This window comes from Exophiala bonariae (assembly GCF_035927105.1).
Source record: "Exophiala bonariae strain CCFEE 5792 chromosome Unknown scaffold_15, whole genome shotgun sequence".
Lineage (NCBI taxonomy): Eukaryota > Fungi > Ascomycota > Eurotiomycetes > Chaetothyriales > Herpotrichiellaceae > Exophiala > Exophiala bonariae.
In genome coordinates this window covers 27,116-44,000 of record NW_027042490.1, presented here as the reverse complement: position 1 = coordinate 44,000, position 16,885 = coordinate 27,116, and the positions used below count along the sequence as shown (strand labels likewise).

The window sequence follows — 16,885 nt, the reverse complement described above, 5'->3', positions numbered from 1 at the left end:
GCATTCAGTTGTTGAGGATTTCAATCTGCGCCCTGCAGATACCCTCGGACGTTGACATTTCAACTGCAGATATATTCGTCCAGTTCGCTAGACTTGAGCAATATCGGACAACATCGGAATCCCACGCTACGAATTAGCATTTAAGCAATGCGGTGATGCTCAGAAAGTGAATGGGGAACAGCAGTGAGGTCAACCATATGTCGGGCACGGGTAATGTTCTTTGAAATACACTCCCGTCGTGCGGCGGTTTGAAAGATGCCACGAACGAAATCCAGTGATGTACGCACATCTTGAAGCCAATGGCGACCAGACACGATCGTGAGGTGGCAGAGCTACTAGATAATCAGGAGCCATGGATTCTCAAAAAGCAAAGTCTTGCGTACTTCAGAGATCACACGTATCTGGCTGCTGGAAACGGAACTCTCCTCTCCAGTTCCCCAGTCTGGACAAATAATAGTAGCTTCCCGAGGCCTTGTGCCAATGTCGGGCAAATGCTTCGTGCTAGCTTGTCCGTCAAGTGCCTACTCGTCAGCTCATCGCTGCGAGTGGCACCTGGGCCACTCGGACCCCATGTAAGCAGCAACAGTGGGCCTAAGAAGCCTAAAGAGCTCACGGATGATACCGAGTACTGGGTTCGACACCGCTGAGGGCTTATGCGTGAGTAGATCTCAGTCCCGTCGCCGAGAAGTCGCATAAGTTTCTCTATGGTCGCTTCATTCTTAGTAACCGAAATCAGTGGGAAGCCACTTCCGCCGTTCTTAGGGGCTCGGCGCAAGATCTACTCCGTATGGTCGCCCTTATGTTCCCATGTTCTGATTGCTGAAGACTGCGATCCAACGAGGAAGCGATGGGCTATTAGTGTGGGATGTAATTCCGGTGTGAACTTTTCCGAATGTTTCGCGAGAGAATTCAACCCGTGTTTCAAGTTCATCTGGAACTTTTGTTCTGGCTGTGCTGCCTAGATTGCCAGGGGTCCCTGGGATAGCCATGTCTGCGGAAGACGGGCACATGACCCATGGTGCCTGTATTGACCAGTCGCAAGGCTTGAGGCTCATCGTTGATGTCTTCTTCTCTCTAGCTCGTCTCCAGGATGACAGTAACTTGGGATGATGGGCAAGCAAGAATGATGGAAGCGAGAGGAGAGAGTACCTTGCAGCTGCGCTAGATATGAAGATCCACTCGCTCGAGCACACGTTCTGGGGGTAGTCCTACTCAATGGACTCGTAAGAGGGACTCTAGATTGATCCTCGGTGGGAAGGATCTTCCGTATCGGCTGGGAATGATACCCAACAGCTTCGAGACCCTGCTGAGTGACAGCAAGGGTGCTGGTGGTTGGGCTGGCGTTCTCAACCCCCAGCTGTGGGAATGGAACAAGACTGGCGGCTTTTCCTGCTTTCTGCTTTTCAGTTGGATGTTAGCCATAAGCCTACCATGGCACCTTTCCGAATCTTGACCAATTATATGTGGCGAACGATGCCGAGTTGGGTCACTGACTTGTGTGACGAGGGCGGTGTGGCCAGGCTAATTCTTGACCCATTGACAAATGAGAGATGAAGTAAAGATGAAGATCTTAGGTTCAGAAAAGGTGAGTATTCGTCAGTCATTACATGAAGCAGGCGCGAGCTAAATCAAGGAAACAAATTCAATCGTGTACTCCTGCCCAAAGAGATCCCATGCACTAGAGTTGTTGCCTATCACAGCGTGGAAGCGGAGATGACGCTTGTACAGCACCCCAGTTTAGTGCACTCTTAGTCTCCTCCCTCTCTGCGTCAAGCTAACGTATGATTCCTATCCAATCGGAGATTATGACCTTGAATCTGGGTGGCGTACCGAGCGGAGATATGAGTCAACCTCTGTCAACAAGGCCCCATTCGTGGGGACACGAGATTTGCCCTGGAATTCCGCCTGTTTCGTCTCCGCCCGGGACCACCAATCAAGTCATGCAAGGCTGACCTGCAAAGGGGAGAACAGGGCTGCGAAAGCCAAAAGCTCGCCGAGAAATAGCTGTAAATTTAAAAAGAACACTGGAAAATCGTCGATATGCTAAACTTTCGAAGGGAATGCAAAGCAGCGTTTAGTACCAGAGTTTCCTGCAACTTCCAGACATTCTCTGCAGATGGGTGGAAACCGTGAGGACAGTCCGTAGACAGCAAGATCCCTCTCATCCCCTGCGAAGTTAGAAAGAAGCTAAGGGCTTTTCTTTTGTTGATGATAATAACGTTTGGTGACTGATAATGAGTCAGTGTTACCTGACTGAGTCTGATAACGTAGGCGGGAATCCAATGCAACTCATGACTCGCCATAGATCAATTCCTTCCTCCAGTATTCCTCAACGAGATCCGTCGACTTATCTGCAATCTTCCCGATTGCCATGACCTTGACATTCCACTCAATGGTGTATATCTTCGCAAAATGGATGCGACTTGTCTTGGTCAACGTGTGACTTCCAATCATATCCACAGCAATAGGTTTCTTAACGATATCTTCTTCCCCCGGGAGTATCGGCATTGTTGGCCGTTTGCTGTTGTCATATATGATAGCATGGGCTGCTTTTTCTCTCCGTTGCATCCCTTTTTTGGCGACGCCGCTATCTCGATATGAATTGATCGGCACACAGAGGCAGTAACCTTCGCGCCATCGAATTACGACAAATCGCTTTTCATGAGTGAAGACATCTTGTTTGTAACGATCTTTAATGACCGATAATGAACTGTCAGGCCCTGTGTCAAGGATGTCTGAGCTCTTTGGGTTCTTTCCTTTGGGCTCTGGATACATCATCATGAATACCCGTCCCTGAGTGAAGAATGTTTTCCCATCCTGAAGTTTAAATCTCCGGTCCAGCTTCTCTGGGTCTTCAAATTGCCTCCCAGAGACGCGGGTGCTCTTGGACACAGCTTGTCGAGTTATCCCACTAAAATAGTCCTCATCTCGCTGCGGATTTGAAGTCACTGTAGCTGTAGGCTGTGAGTCTCTTCGCAATCCCTGATCTGAGGAGGTTGATGCGTATGTCCGCGCAGAAAGCTGGTTATAATGTGGATTACTTTGGCCTTGTTGGTGATCAGCGTAAGTGGGTTGGCGGTCTGTGTCACCTGGCTCCCGGTGTGGCATCTGCGGGTGGTTATATCCTGACTGAGGGTGGTTATATCCTGGCTGTGGGTGATTATATCCTGGCTGTGGGTTATTAGGGCCGGGTTGTGGGCTATTGTGACTTGCTGGAGGACCAGAACGGCCCACCCCACGGTCTGTATCGCCTGGCTCTCTGTGTTGTGGCTGGCGCTCCCCTCCTTGGCGATAAGTTCGAACTGAGCCTGAGTTGATGTTACCCATCTGGGGCAGGTAGTGCCCTGGCTGGTCGTCATGATAATCATCACGACCATTGTCGCCTGACCAGGCAGCGGCGTGCATAGGGGCAGCAGATATTTGTGGTTGGAGCGCTGAAACTGGCACATTCGCTGAACTAGGATAGGGCAGCGATGTTCCATATCGATCGTTCCCATCAGCTTCGAATGGGCCAGGGACCACTGGATACCTTGTCTCGGGAACAGCATTTCCAGGACTTCGTGCAGTAGGTTGAGTAGCTGCTGTGTGAGGATACGAGATGGCCGGGTTCATAGCTGTGTTCACTTGGACATAGCCTAGTGTTTGAGAGAGCGACCCGAGCTTGTTGGTCTTCCTTGCGGCGGCTTTCATCTTGGTGCTGAGAACAAATTGATTCACACTATCGTAAAAGTGTTTGCCGACGATTGGATCGTTCTGAATCAAACACTTCAGATAGTTAGGATCATACCCTGCTGATTTCATGCACTGAGTAGCAATGATGCGCCGCTGAATACACTGTTGCATGAGAACCAAGTCTCCGGCTACCATAGCTTCAACAGCTGCATCATCAAACATGGGAATCTGTCCTGAACGAAGAAATCTTGGGTGGTCCGAAAGAAATGTCAGTATTCCCCGGAACCTGTTAATCGGAAGCTTGATGAAGTCGAGAACATCGGAAGGCAGATTTAGTCTAGCAAGCGGCGAAGCAAGCATATTTTGCTGTGAAGGAGCACTGCCCTCTCCCACATGGTTCGTTACGCGAGGTTCCTGGTTCAAAGCTGTTCTACCCATTGTAGAATCAAGCTGGTCCAAATGTGCATTGTAGGGACTACGCATAGCAGAATTAGCGGCCAACGATCCGAGTCGGGTTCACGCCAGTAACTTTCCACCCTCATGAGAGTTTGCAGAGCAGGGAGCATACCTTGTACCCATCAATGGCCTCTCCGCGACTTGATCAATTCCCGTGGCAGATCTTATGGGCAGAGATTTGATTTCTACCGGCCTTCCACCTCTGGTTTCGGCCCCTCGAGTATTCCTGTTCTTGTTAGACGTACTAATAACAAAATTCTTTTCTGCCGTGGATGGAGATGATAAAGGCAGTTCCTCATCATCCTCTCTAACAGCACGTGATTAGCAAAATAATCTCGGGCCTGGAAGTATGAGGCAGGCTTGAAGGTACACTATCAGCCTGAGAGTCGCTTACGTTAAGGGCGAACGGGATCTGGAAGGTCGACGTCTCGCCCCCTCGAGTCGATCGTTGGAAGTCCGAGAAGAAGGACCAACACTTCTTCCGCGTAGTCCCTCGACTGGAGGCATACTTCTGGGGATCTCCTCGAGATTGTTGGTCCCCTTTTCGTGCCAGTATAGTCGGCCTAAGATCAGAGGGTCATTGTTAGGGGTCCCAATTCCCAAAAAGTGAGTTTGGCTCAACAGACCATCTTTATCGCGGACCTTGCCTCTGACAACACCATCAGGGTCCTTCTTGTAGTCGGTGACTAACGTGAATTTTCCCATCGTCGCTGGCGAGAGAGTTTGTAGCCGGATGGCATGCCCACGGCACCCGGTTTCTATGGCTGAAGAATGGGGGAAACGAGAGCAAATCCATTATTGGCACGGAGAGCTTGGAGAAGGATTATCAACCCCGACGATTCCAAGCTGACCTTTGAGCCGCATGCCTATCAGTTACCTTTCCTTTGCGGAGCGGGCAAATTTTGATAGGGGTAAGATGCAACAAAGCAGATGGCGCCAGGTGGCGACTTCTTTTCAACCAGAACGTCGATTCGACATTTCTCGTTCGGAGTACATCTAGATGCACCAATGCCATGATGATAGCTGCATGGCGGTCGGGCACTCTTGCATGCTATTGCAAGGTTCGTAGGTTCGTCATTGTGCAGCGCGTGGAGAACTGAAGCACCCATTGGACGCTAAAGCACAGAGTTGCAGCAGCCCACCGTTAAGGACTGCCGCTCGGCCTGCTCCTTGGTCCTTGGTGAATGGTTCATGAGGTCGAGGCCCCTAGGACAACAGCTTGCTTAGCGCCGAAGCCGGGTTGATTGATGAAATATTGTCTGACATTCAGGCTTTTCTGGAGGGTTACACGAAGAACTGGCAGCTGACTTGAGGGTAGGGTGACCTCAACGGCACAACCAATTGAAGGAACCACGTATTTGGGTAGGTAACTACTACACTCGGCCAACATCTCGTGGGAGTTGACCGCCCCCTTGGCCTTCATGCTTGGCTTGCGTTTGAATGCGGCAGCTTTGAATTCAGCTTGGAGTTGATCCGGATTTGAACAGAGTAGGATGGCAACTTTGGTCGAACAGATTCCCTTCGACCACGGGATTATAGTTAGTTGACGGGCGACCAAATGTGACAACGAGTACTTACCTAGGTGGATTAACAGTACTGTGAAAGGCAGCAGAAGGCAGCAGAAGGCAGGAGCAATCACCTTAGGTACTACATTCTACCTAGCCAATGTTGGAACAGGTAGCCTGAGATTGTTCCATCGAGTTAATTAGGGCTCGGGCCGCGGGTGGTGGGTCGTGATGCCCACCTGACTTAGGTAGTCCATGAGAAGTTCAGGGGCACTTTGGTTGGACTTCCCGGAGTGCTACCCACTCGCGGCACCGCGTTGGAATGCAGAACTAGAAGTAGATAGTTTGTTAGGTGGCTGGAGGCCTGCGTTCATCTCTGGAGTGAGGCGCCTACGAGAAACTCCGCAAAGAATCCAGTCAAAATAGGCAATTCTGGGCAGCGTTACACAAGCCATGAGCCACCTAAACCTAGCGGATGGGTAGTCCAAGTTTAAAGCAATCCCCCAGGCTCTCCAGTTATTTAAGGGAAGTCAGGGATCCACCATGAGTTCCCCAAATGCCTAGGTGCCTCCCTTGAATGTTGTTAATTAATCTTCCAACTTTCCCGACTGTCTTCGGGAAATTCCAATTTTTGGAATCTTCGGACCCATGGCAGGCAGCACCTGAGCTTCAGTTACAGGCCAACAATTGGTTGCAGATACAGTGGTTCGGACCCCGTTAGCTACTTTCTCGCCCAAGTAAGGCTGTGCAGGCTTACCCTCACCCCATGGCCAGCACAGTTCTGGCAAGGATCGTTCAGTCTTCGCAATCATCGCCACCAGGAACTCCAGTGTCACGATATTCATTGAAGTGTGACAGCTCTCTGCAGCTTCTCTACGTTGCTAATGTTTGTGTGTAGCCATGAGCCTTCAACTCAAGACTCTTCACTTCCCTCCTTTGCTACACATCTCACCTACAAGCACGGCAGTGTCCTCCATATCGATTCCGAGCGGTCAGGCGCACGCCGGGCACAGGTGGATGAAAGAGATAAACTTTATACCCCACCGCTCACAAGAAACGACAATTATCATGATACTCCCATAAGACATTCTATAAGACACGATAGCCTTGCCCTTGTCCGAGATGACCCAGAACCTGCGGAGAACGAAATGCTGCCTTCACCAAAATACCCCCAAAGTTCTCAAGATCGAAACCAAATTCCGCACACAACTAGAATCGACGTTTCGCTTCAACGGGGTCTTCAGGATGTAGATTCTCAGCTGCAGGTCGTTCATAGCCTGCGAGCTACAGCCCGAGACAAGGTCAGGCAACGAGAAGCAACAATTTCTCAACTTGATGGTGTACTGTCAGACCTTTCGCGATTCCTTCGAGATTCAAAAATTGGTGGAGAAGAGCATGATAAAATTTTTGCTCTTATTGCGGACGCTGAAAGCCTGTCGAAGCAGATAAAAATACAAAATGTAGTCATTGATGATGCACATGCAATGCTCGAACCTGCCGAAAGGACACTCGAACGGCTACAAATTGGTATATACGAACAGATTTTATGGCCAATGGACCAAGTCTCACTGGAGCAAGAGATCACGAATCAGACGCTTTCAATAATATCTGGCCAGAACATGGCAACAGATTTGCTAAGCCAAAGGGAGATCAATAACGCACTCCCGACGAAACGGCCACCGGCAAACCAGCTGGAATCGCGACCTAGAGAGGAGACGCTCATTCCACTAGAGGTGATGCGTATGGAGCCGTTGCAAGGAATGCTAAGGCAGGGAGGTCCTCCAGGAGAAGAAATGCATAAATCCCAACCTGAGCATCATTCTAGTCCCGTTCAGCAACTCCCAAACTACTTGGAAAATCTCGTCGCAAGTGTCGGAGTAAGACAGGATCACCATTTCACGGCGGCAGAGATCCGGCTTTCGAGGCTGTGGCCGCAGAAGCACCAGGTCATCGCACGCCTACTGAAAGATCAACAAGACTTCATCGTGTTACAGGAAGATGCTGAAACGAAGCTGACCTTCGGCATCGCTATGGATCCTTATTCTCAAGAATATCTCGATAGCTATCAGGAGACTCATGATGCACTTGAAAATCAACTTGCTGAGATTGAGTCTGAAATCAATCGTTGCACGCAAATTGTTAATCATGGGAATGAACAGGTTGCTCTTGTGTCGCAGATATTCTTCCATATGGACCAGTTCGCAGATGTCAGCACAAATGATCGGGAATCGGCGCTCAGTATTGGTAATGGCGAGGACTTGGAAGCACGTTGGGATGTGTTCGAGGCTCTCGCAACCGACCTTTGGCCAGTCTCAACGACTATCCACTACCCAAAGTATACCAGAAGCTGGTTATCAATGACTTTGGCGGTCCTGCGGACGCGCAAGGAGGTTATGTTTGCTTATGTCTCATTTTGGTTTTTGAAGTGCCAGCAAGCCTCCTGGCTGTCATTCTCCAGATTTATTCACTATCACTACCTGGATGACATGCTTGCGCCTAATTACAGAGCAATTAAAACCCGTCTGCTCACTTCCTGGTTCGACCATGATCTCCATATTAGCCTACGGAAGTCTATAAAGAGACCGACAAGGCATCATACTTCAAAATCTCTTACCTTCGATGACGACTTTGATGAAAACACCAGGGACGGAATGACCAGCCCCCGCTGGTCCGTAGGGGCTCAGGTCGATGGCAATATATTCCCAAAATCTACAACACATCGGAAAGATGATCGATTTATACCCAAAGCTGCGCGACGTCTCATGAGATCACCGCTACGGCGGTGGCGTTCGAGGAGTTCGCACGCAAAGTCTCTCACACAATGATGAATCTTTTCCGCATGACAGTCCATTTCTTACTCAAGATGTCGTGCTTTGGTGTTTCGGAGCCTCTTTCCTTGTGACAACATGGCGCGATTGGTTGTATACGATCAGTGTTTCCCAGTGTGACAAAATCTTGCAGCATTGGATCAGGCTCGGTTTTTGTTTGATCACCCGTGCGCGATTGACCTGACACTCTTCTGATGTTTGGCTTTTCAAGATACCCGCGCTGCGTTTTATGTTTTACACTTTACCTTTCTTCTATGTATACCATTTTCAATGTGAGGAAAAGAGTCTTCCGGCTGTTACACTCAAACGCAGTCCACTTTACGATGTAATTAGCACCCAGCAACGAGATATCGTCAGCGAATTGCTAGAAATTTACCATCTATCGGGTGGGTACGATTGTGATAGACTATGCGAATACCATCCAGACCCGCAGCGACGAAATAAAGTTCGTCGATCCCTATCCCAGAACCACGGGCCCGGGCCTCGAAGCTTGTGATTATGCTTATGCGGGCAGCAAAAGCAAGAGCGGACGAAAACAGTCAGCTGCATTACTAGTCGTTGGTTGGGTAGTTAGTTGCGTCGCCAAAGTTCCGCTCCCGCGGTCCGCCCCTCTCGCTAACGTGAGATCGCAGCTACCCGCAGCGGGACCTAGCCCCCGGAACTAATTACGCGGTTTGGGGGCTAGATGCACAGGTCAGAAGCCGAAATCCGGGGACAATAAAAAAAGGCAATCACCATACCCGAATCGTATGTTGTGATGTCCGAGTTCTCCGTAGCGTCGAAAAGGGGAAGCGTATGTCAGACTGAAATCAATCACGGAGATTGGCATTGCGGCTCAGATCAATTTTTTCCCAAAACATGTGTTGGCATTTCCGGGCGGAAGAGCGATAGGAGGTTTGCTCAACGAGGCTGAAGGTTCCGAGTTCGATGTTACTTGCACGGAGAAATCTTGACTCTTCTCCGGGGTAGCTACTAGACTTCCGTAGCCTTTCTCGCTGCATTTAGGACCAAAAATACGGACCTAGGCTGGGGAGTGTCTACGGTAGCATCGTATTGCACAGCTTGTTTACCTACCGCCTAAACTTGGATGCTTGGCAGCTAGCCTAAGCCGATACTAACTAAGTACATTCTTGAATCCTATAGTCCCCTTGTCAGGACTGTATCTCGAGATCTCTGCTTAGTATGGTATAGACGAGGCAGAGCCTGGATTGCACGGGGCCTGGTGGTTCGAATCAACGGATTAAGCCCCCTGGTAGTGATGCTTGTTCCGTATCGATTTCATGAGTGAGCCAGAACAGATTTCGTTATTTGTGCGACCATGCGATTTCGCTCAGGTCTTGGCGTCTTGTGAATCCAGCCGTCAAAGGCCAGGAGAGTCTATCCAGTCTTGTGTCCTTGATGCTCGTGAGCTGCCATGATCGAACCACGAGGAAGGGGATGAAAAGCACAAATCTGTCCAAGAAATACGCCTATCATTTTATCTCATAGGAAATATCTGCAAAATGTGTTGTATCGGCTGGCTGCTTAGGGAAACCCCATGAGGCACTACAAGAACTCGCAACCAGCAATCACTCATACCGTCATTGAAGAAGTTCCTCCTTCCAGTATTTCTCGAAGACAGGCATGGATGACTGAGCAACATGTCCTATATCCAGTACCTTGCTGTTCCAATCAATCGACGTGATCCTACCAAAATGGATTCTGCTAGCTGGGTTCAACTTGTGGCCCTGATTCAAGTCCACCGCGATAGGGGTTTTCGTCATTCTATTCTCTCCATTAGATTTGCTGGGGGCTTGCTTCGTTGAGCTGTCGTAGACAATCGAATGCGCCTCCTGCTCGAGTTTCGACTGGACGCCTCTGAATAGATAGGTGTTGATCGGTACGCAGAGAGAGTAGCCGCGGCGTCGCTTTATCACAATGAATCGTCTGATGTGATAGTATATTTTCTCCCCGGAGAGACCCTCGACCACATTTGCGTTGGAAGGTGAATCCCTAATACCACCTGGACGGACTCCCATTGGTTCAGGAAGCATGGTTGAGAATACTCGCCCTGGTTCAAAAAATAGATATCCGTTTTTCAAATTATAGCCCGGAGCGAGTCGCGCAGTGTCTGTCGTCAAAGCCATCTTGTTAACCGCGGTTCGTACTTCATCAACTCCATCAGTTTTAGAATAGTAGCCACTATCGAGACTTGAGGTTTCGGATATTGTGCTCATAGCCCGTGGAGGGTACACTGATGGTGGAGGCAGATCGCTTGTCTGGGGCAAAAGGGTCGAAATCATTTGATTCTCAATCGCAGTCGTCGACTCGTCTCCAGTATTTGGTATGGTATACCCAAAACCTGCTCGACTGGTACCTTGGGCTGTACCATCTCCACCCTGGTGAGGATCCGAGTAGGTCAATTGGGACGAGACTTGTGCTTCTGGTTTGGTCTCGCTAGTGAGGTTGAAAGCAATCGGGCGGTGGGGATCTGACAACGGGTACAAAGGTGTGAGTACACTGAAAGGACTGGGCTGGTCAGGCCATCGTGATCCAAATCGGTATGCAGTTGTTTGTTGTCCTGCATCATCTCCTTCATATTGAAAGCTTGTCGAGGTCACTCCACCACGATTGGCAGGACTATCTGAACTTGTCGTTGGTAGTCCACCTCTACTGATACTAGACGCAGTGGTAACATTGACATGCCTTCCTTGATAGCTGGGTTCCAATCCTGAAGTCCAGGAGTGTATCCTACCTCTGTCGGTATATGGTACTCCACCCAGACTAACACCAGAGTTAGTAGGTGAGCTCGTGCTAGATGTTGGACTTTGCAATGAGCTTCGCGACCGGGAGGTATGGAGGGCGTCATTGCTCCCTCCCATTATATCGCTCTCCTGAATCAGTGACGAATGTAAAATGCTTGATTGATGTTCAGTTTGAGTACTACCATAATTTATTAGTGTCAGACGTCGAGCTTTGGAACGGTTGGACACTCTACGACATCGCAAGTGGCACAGCCGCGTAGACTTAAAACCTGCCTTGAAGGAGCGGGAGGTTCCAACACGAGTCGCTCCCTTTGGATAGCCGGTTGGTCTTGTTGGCTTTGATGATACCAACCGCTTGCAGTACTTGATGTTTGGGTTGGCTCAATAAGCCTAGGGCTGACGCTGGAGATTGCTGGTAAGAGGGCAAGGACCAGAGCATGGATTTCTGGAGACTTACACGTGGGACCCTGGCCAAACGTCGTACTGACTTTTGTAGGGCACCAGCTCTCCACTGTGTTGTTCTTGCCAAAAACGTGTACCTTAATGCTGCCGATCAGCCTGGTCCAGACTCGACCAATGCGAAGACTTGCCTTTCATCATGATTATCCGCTTCCACCGTCCATCGGGATATCTCATATATCCTGCGCCACGTCCACGCAATACAGCTGAAGGCGACTGAAGGCCTTCAGTGCTGGTGCTTGGGCGTTCCTCTCCCCGAACCTTTCGTGGCCCAGCCCTGTCGAGACTTTGTAAGTGCCCATCGGTCGATCCCAGTGTAGCAGAAGAGGATATCATCGAGGCAGCCCATGCCACGCGCTCATGTGCCGGATTGTCTTCTCGAAGGCCTCTTTGGCCGGTCTGTCGAGATGTTAGTGGCCTGGCTCCAGCGGCCAAGTCGACTCCCCACCGGCTCTCGATGTCTGCAAAGATTGGGCCGGCAGGAAGCATCCACGAGAGAGACTGATCCTCACTGTGGGCTACTAGGATGCCAAGGACAATTTCATCGACAGGATCCACGACCCATGAGCCGCATGACCCAAAGTCTAATCACATATGCCCGAAGTAAGCAACAAATCTTGTCAACAGGCAGTTGTGGTTCAATGCTAAATCTCATCACTCAGTGCACACTTACCGGACTTGCATTCAATTCTCCAAACCTCGACAAAGCCATCTCCCCAATCGACACTGATAGCTGATCTAGATCCACTGCTTCTGCACTTTTGTGGGGCGAGGGCGTCTGACAGGACGAAGACATCGCCTTTGAAAGGCTTCGTGCGACGGGGATCTGGGCGCGGTCTGACGATTTTGTCCGACGCTTCATAGAAGTTCTTGAATTGTATTCCGGGGTCAGTGATCTCCACAAGAGCCCAATCGAGGGTCGCGTTGTACAACATATCAATGGAGAATTCACTCTGTTGAGCCGGCGAAAAAGCAGTACCAATTTGTCTTGTCGGGGAATCCAGGCTAGTTCGGTGTTGATCGAATTCTTCCCAGTTTCCATCTTGCTTTTCTGAAGCACTTTTAAAAATGTAATGCTCCTTTGGTGCCTCACGAGAGTGTCCATCACCAATGAATCCGAACTCCTGATCGCTATTCTCTGAATCATTTTCGGAGTATTCGTCGGTTACATTGGGCTCAGCGAAGATATGAGCTGAAGTCAACCCAAAATACCGATTGGGCCGGAGCTCCAACACTCCCCCTATCGTGGCTAGTCGCCCACCTCCACTAGCTTCGGTAGCGACGGGCCGGACGCTGATTTGCATTCCGCAAGCACTGCGCTTTGCATGACCGTGCTCATGGACTGTCGATATGCCAGAGCTGAAAGCACTGGTCACGTCTGCCCCAGATATGACAATGTTTTGCACCGATCCGGTGACTTTAAATCCAAGTCTCATGATCAGTTTCGTAGTTCTCAGGCGCTCAATGAGCTTGCCAGCCTCCTTCCGATACTCTTCAGGGTGTAGTAATACTACATAGGGAGTAGCGTCCTCTCGTCGGCCAGTATTGCTCAGCAATTGAAGCTCTGCAGACATCCTATTCAGCCCTTTAGCCCGGCGAAACAATTTTCCTTCGCTCGAGGCCTGTTTCAGGAAATCCTTTATAAACTCGAAAATGCCGCATTCGTCGTTCCATTTATGGTCCAGGCGATTGGTTGGCATCCAGGCGGTCCAGCCGATGTAAGTAGCGCTATCTGCAATTGGAGCAATACAACAGAGTTTTGCGTCCAGGCTCAATGAATGCCAATTTATGAAATCGGGGATCATTGGAGCCTCATTTGCCACGATTTCGACATGAGGCCGAGAATGCATATGGGGGCACGTTATTGTTGCAGCATCTGCGACAGGATCGATGCAATACTGAGGGGGTCCATGGAGAGGGGCTAGCGTCGAAGCATGAGATGCTACAGCCCCTACAGGAGGCTGTGAAGATGTGTGTGAGGGTACAGAAGGGATAGTCAAAGGGAGTGTCTGAGACACAAGGTGGGGAGATTCCAATGTAGTCGATACACTCATCTCCATTGAAAAGGCTGAGCAATTTTCAATCGGGGGTCTTGGTGATTGAACACTCCAAAGAATCCTGCTCAGCGGCGCGGATGCCTCTGAAATAAGATCGATTCCTTCGACCCAAGGCTGTGGCAGATCTCCAAATGCCGTGCGAGCTCCGAATCATCAGCTAGTCTGAGTATTGTGTGGGCTATGTGTAGTGGCATGTGATGCGGTCGTCAATGTGAGGTAGATGAGTTCGCTCTCTCAGTTCAGTGAGCCCAAAGTCAGGCTGGCAATGCTGAGCCACAGGCCAAAAGCAAGCGGCTGACGAGGGGTAACTTGGCGTTGGATTGTTGGAAAGGAGGTGTCTTTCGGTGCAAGTGGCCCTTCGGCCACTGGAGAAGAGATGTTCAAAACTACCCGCAGCTGAAGAGGACAGAAAGTAAGCCTAAGAGCTGTCTTGCGGTTGAGACTATTAGCTGGCTTCTGGCACGGTGCAATCCGGGTCAAGGTTCCTGGTGATAATTGTCCAGCTCAATCCCCACTTGCGTGACAGAGGCTTGACCAGGGAACTCCACATTCATGCAATAGCCACTAGATTAATTTGCTCTCCTACGCATCTATTGCATGAAGCACGGGAGGGAGACTTCCAAGTTTTTAAGTCGACAACCAAACACCCCTAATTGGTGGCTGGATTCATGGGCTTGGTAAGGCGCTTCGAACAAAATGGCGGACTGACTTTCGTGTGGCTAAGCAATGGGGCTATGTTACGAGAAAACTGGGCCCTGATAAAGACGGATCAAGTGTAGCTGTCAATACTCCTCCCAGTGAGTCAATCATCTTCTGAGACGTGAGTGATCATGAACTATCCGTCAAAGAACTTGGAACAGGAGGCGCTGGCTACACTTTTGGATTCTGTCTGGGGGTTGGTCCGTCCAAATACTGATGATTTCGACGCGTTGGCCAAATCTCAAGCCCAGTCATACTTTGATCATTACAAAGATCTCCTTTACGATGCCTCATTGATTCGGAAAGAGGAAATCACTCTTGGTAAGATCGACGAACAATGCCAGAAGGTGGCGGAAATCGTGCAGATTGTGAAGGGAAACTTGCACCGGCCAATATCAGAAATCAAAGCCGCCGTGATAGCTTCCGGACAAACTACTTGGCTCGTCCGCCAGGATGATGCAACCGCATTGAGCAAAATTGTTGACTTTGCTGTCCGGCTATGGCTTTTCATGCCCCTACACGCCGACAAGATCGCTCGCAAACGAGGAGATGATTTCACAGCGGCGATGAAAGGACTTGATGGGACCACTATTCAAGAGGAGACCAAGAAGTGGATGCCTTCGCCGCTTGAGTTGCGTGGGAAATTGTCGTATGACTTTACCATCGAAAATCTGGTCGATATAGCAGGGCTCTCTTTCTGGCCAACGAGCGTACTTGGGGACCATCTTATGATGGAACACTTCGCCACAACAACAAAGATACATGTCTTTCGTCACGCAACAGCCATTGAAAAGTACAAAGACGAAGACCACGGGTAGGTTATGTCTCTGCTCTGACCAATGGAAGCGGTTATGATTGACAAATGTACCAGGAAGGTATATCCCAACAATTATCTCGATGAAGTGTGTCGCACACTGTACCTTCTTTTCCCAAATATAGATACAAGTGGGGCCAGACGAACGAGGTACTTCCAAAAAAGACACCTCGTTGACGTGGAGGCTGATTATGGGCGACGAATTGGTTATGACAGATTCGCTCAGCTCGACCTTGTTTCATATCCTTATTTTGGCAGTCGACTGAAAGCACTGCAGGATCACTATGACCAGTCAACACCTAGAACGTTTAGACAGTTGCTGTTTGATCGTCGCCGGCCGGTGGATTGGGCAATTCTGTGGGCTGCCTTCGCAGCTATCATTCTCACCCTAGTTTTCGGCCTCATCAGCTCCATCACTGGAATTGTGCAAGCCATTCGACAGTAATCTGCCATCAAATGCGTGGGTTTTTGACTCACGACAGTGTTGGCTAGCAGAATTGTGTGGAAACTGCTCAGATGCATTGCACCGGGAGGTTTCACAGGATGAGTTTGAGATGGCGAGCTTGAGCGCCCCCTTCGCGCCACTGCTGAAAGGAAGTAGAGAGCTCAGCTCAACTGGGCGATTGTGAAGGGCAATTCGTCGAGCACATCTCACCTGCCCGCCGTGTCGGTAAACAGGACCTCTTTGACGTGTGCAAGGCGTACGAAGTGTATAAGGAGGGAGAGTGATATCGACTAGATAGTAAAGTACCCCATTACGCTTGTGCATAGGGCTAACGCTCTCTCATCAAGCCGAGAGCCCGAGCCGTCACCAGTTCTCGATGAGTACGAGGTAAGTCAGTAGCTAAAAGACAAGCTACTATAAAATTTCTGACTTTCGATTGGGGTGCACAGCGACGAAGCCCACTCTAACGTCTTGAATCCTGACTCTTGTAAAGTTGAACTAGTTTAGAATATTCTAGCAAGGTCGTGGGTAGCCGGCATTTGGCCTTCTATTTCAACCTCTCACCGCGGCCCTAATCATGTTGTATCTGCGCTGCAAGACTCATATGCGCACCGCTCAGAGTCTGCTCAGCAACGCCGACAACCAGGTTTTGCGCATGCATTAGGAATGAGCCACAAAGCTGGTGACTAGAACAGTACATCTCATCCCGTGGGAATCACATGCGATCGCTTGTACATCGGAACTCAAGGTGCTGCTTCCCAGGACTCGCAGCCACCGTTCCATGAATAGCCAACCTCGCGTTGGGAAATTTCTTGCGATAAACCTCTGGGATCCAGGCACCCCCATTTCCGTGGACATCACTGGTCATGCTGCGCACTCCTAGAGGCGCATGCATTGATGGCGTCTAGTTAGAAAGGCTATCTGGTCAACCCGTTCTCCATCATTTACTGGGGAGAAGCAAGACAGCAGTTGCAAGTGATGAGATCTACGCTCTGGATGTTAGCGATAGCGAACTGCAGTCCAGGACATCGGACAGATACCGAAGTGCTAGCAGCTAAGGAACACCTCGAACGACTGGGGTTTATCTTCTCCATTGTCCAATGACCTGTGTGAGCGCAGATGGTTTAAAGTTTCGTTCTGCTGTAATAATGGATGCATTATTTGCCCAGCGAGGAATAGTTCGGATTTATTCAGCCAGGCTAGGGC

General features: G+C 49.8%; 5 protein-coding genes across 5 annotated transcripts; 2 read left to right on the top strand and 3 right to left on the bottom strand.

The window, feature by feature from the left end:
* Nucleotides 1-2,289: 2,289 nt before the first annotated feature.
* LTR84_002988 (uncharacterized protein) lies at nt 2,290-4,833 on the bottom strand (the record flags this gene model as incomplete). Its single annotated transcript, XM_064846583.1, has 3 exons — nt 2,290-4,147; nt 4,241-4,435; nt 4,523-4,833. 3 exons carry the CDS (start codon nt 4,831-4,833, stop codon nt 2,290-2,292), a joined length of 2,364 nt encoding a protein of 787 aa, XP_064705563.1.
* Nucleotides 4,834-6,399: 1,566 nt separating this feature from the next.
* On the top strand, nt 6,400-8,458 carry LTR84_002987 (uncharacterized protein; the record flags this gene model as incomplete). The annotated part of the gene is made up of 2 exons (XM_064846582.1): nt 6,400-6,482; nt 6,532-8,458. The coding sequence occupies 2 exons, from the start codon at nt 6,400-6,402 to the stop codon at nt 8,456-8,458; spliced, it is 2,010 nt and encodes a 669-aa protein (XP_064705562.1).
* Nucleotides 8,459-10,041: 1,583 nt separating this feature from the next.
* LTR84_002986 (uncharacterized protein) lies at nt 10,042-11,322 on the bottom strand (the record flags this gene model as incomplete). Its single annotated transcript, XM_064846581.1, has 1 exon — nt 10,042-11,322. One exon carries the CDS (start codon nt 11,320-11,322, stop codon nt 10,042-10,044), a length of 1,281 nt encoding a protein of 426 aa, XP_064705561.1.
* A 423-nt stretch (nt 11,323-11,745) lies between these two features.
* Nucleotides 11,746-13,514, bottom strand: LTR84_002985 (uncharacterized protein; the record flags this gene model as incomplete). Its single annotated transcript, XM_064846580.1, has 2 exons — nt 11,746-12,248; nt 12,338-13,514. 2 exons carry the CDS (start codon nt 13,512-13,514, stop codon nt 11,746-11,748), a joined length of 1,680 nt encoding a protein of 559 aa, XP_064705560.1.
* A 1,037-nt stretch (nt 13,515-14,551) lies between these two features.
* On the top strand, nt 14,552-15,238 carry LTR84_002984 (uncharacterized protein; the record flags this gene model as incomplete). Its single annotated transcript, XM_064846579.1, has 1 exon — nt 14,552-15,238. One exon carries the CDS (start codon nt 14,552-14,554, stop codon nt 15,236-15,238), a length of 687 nt encoding a protein of 228 aa, XP_064705559.1.
* Between the last annotated feature and the right edge of the window lie 1,647 nt (nt 15,239-16,885).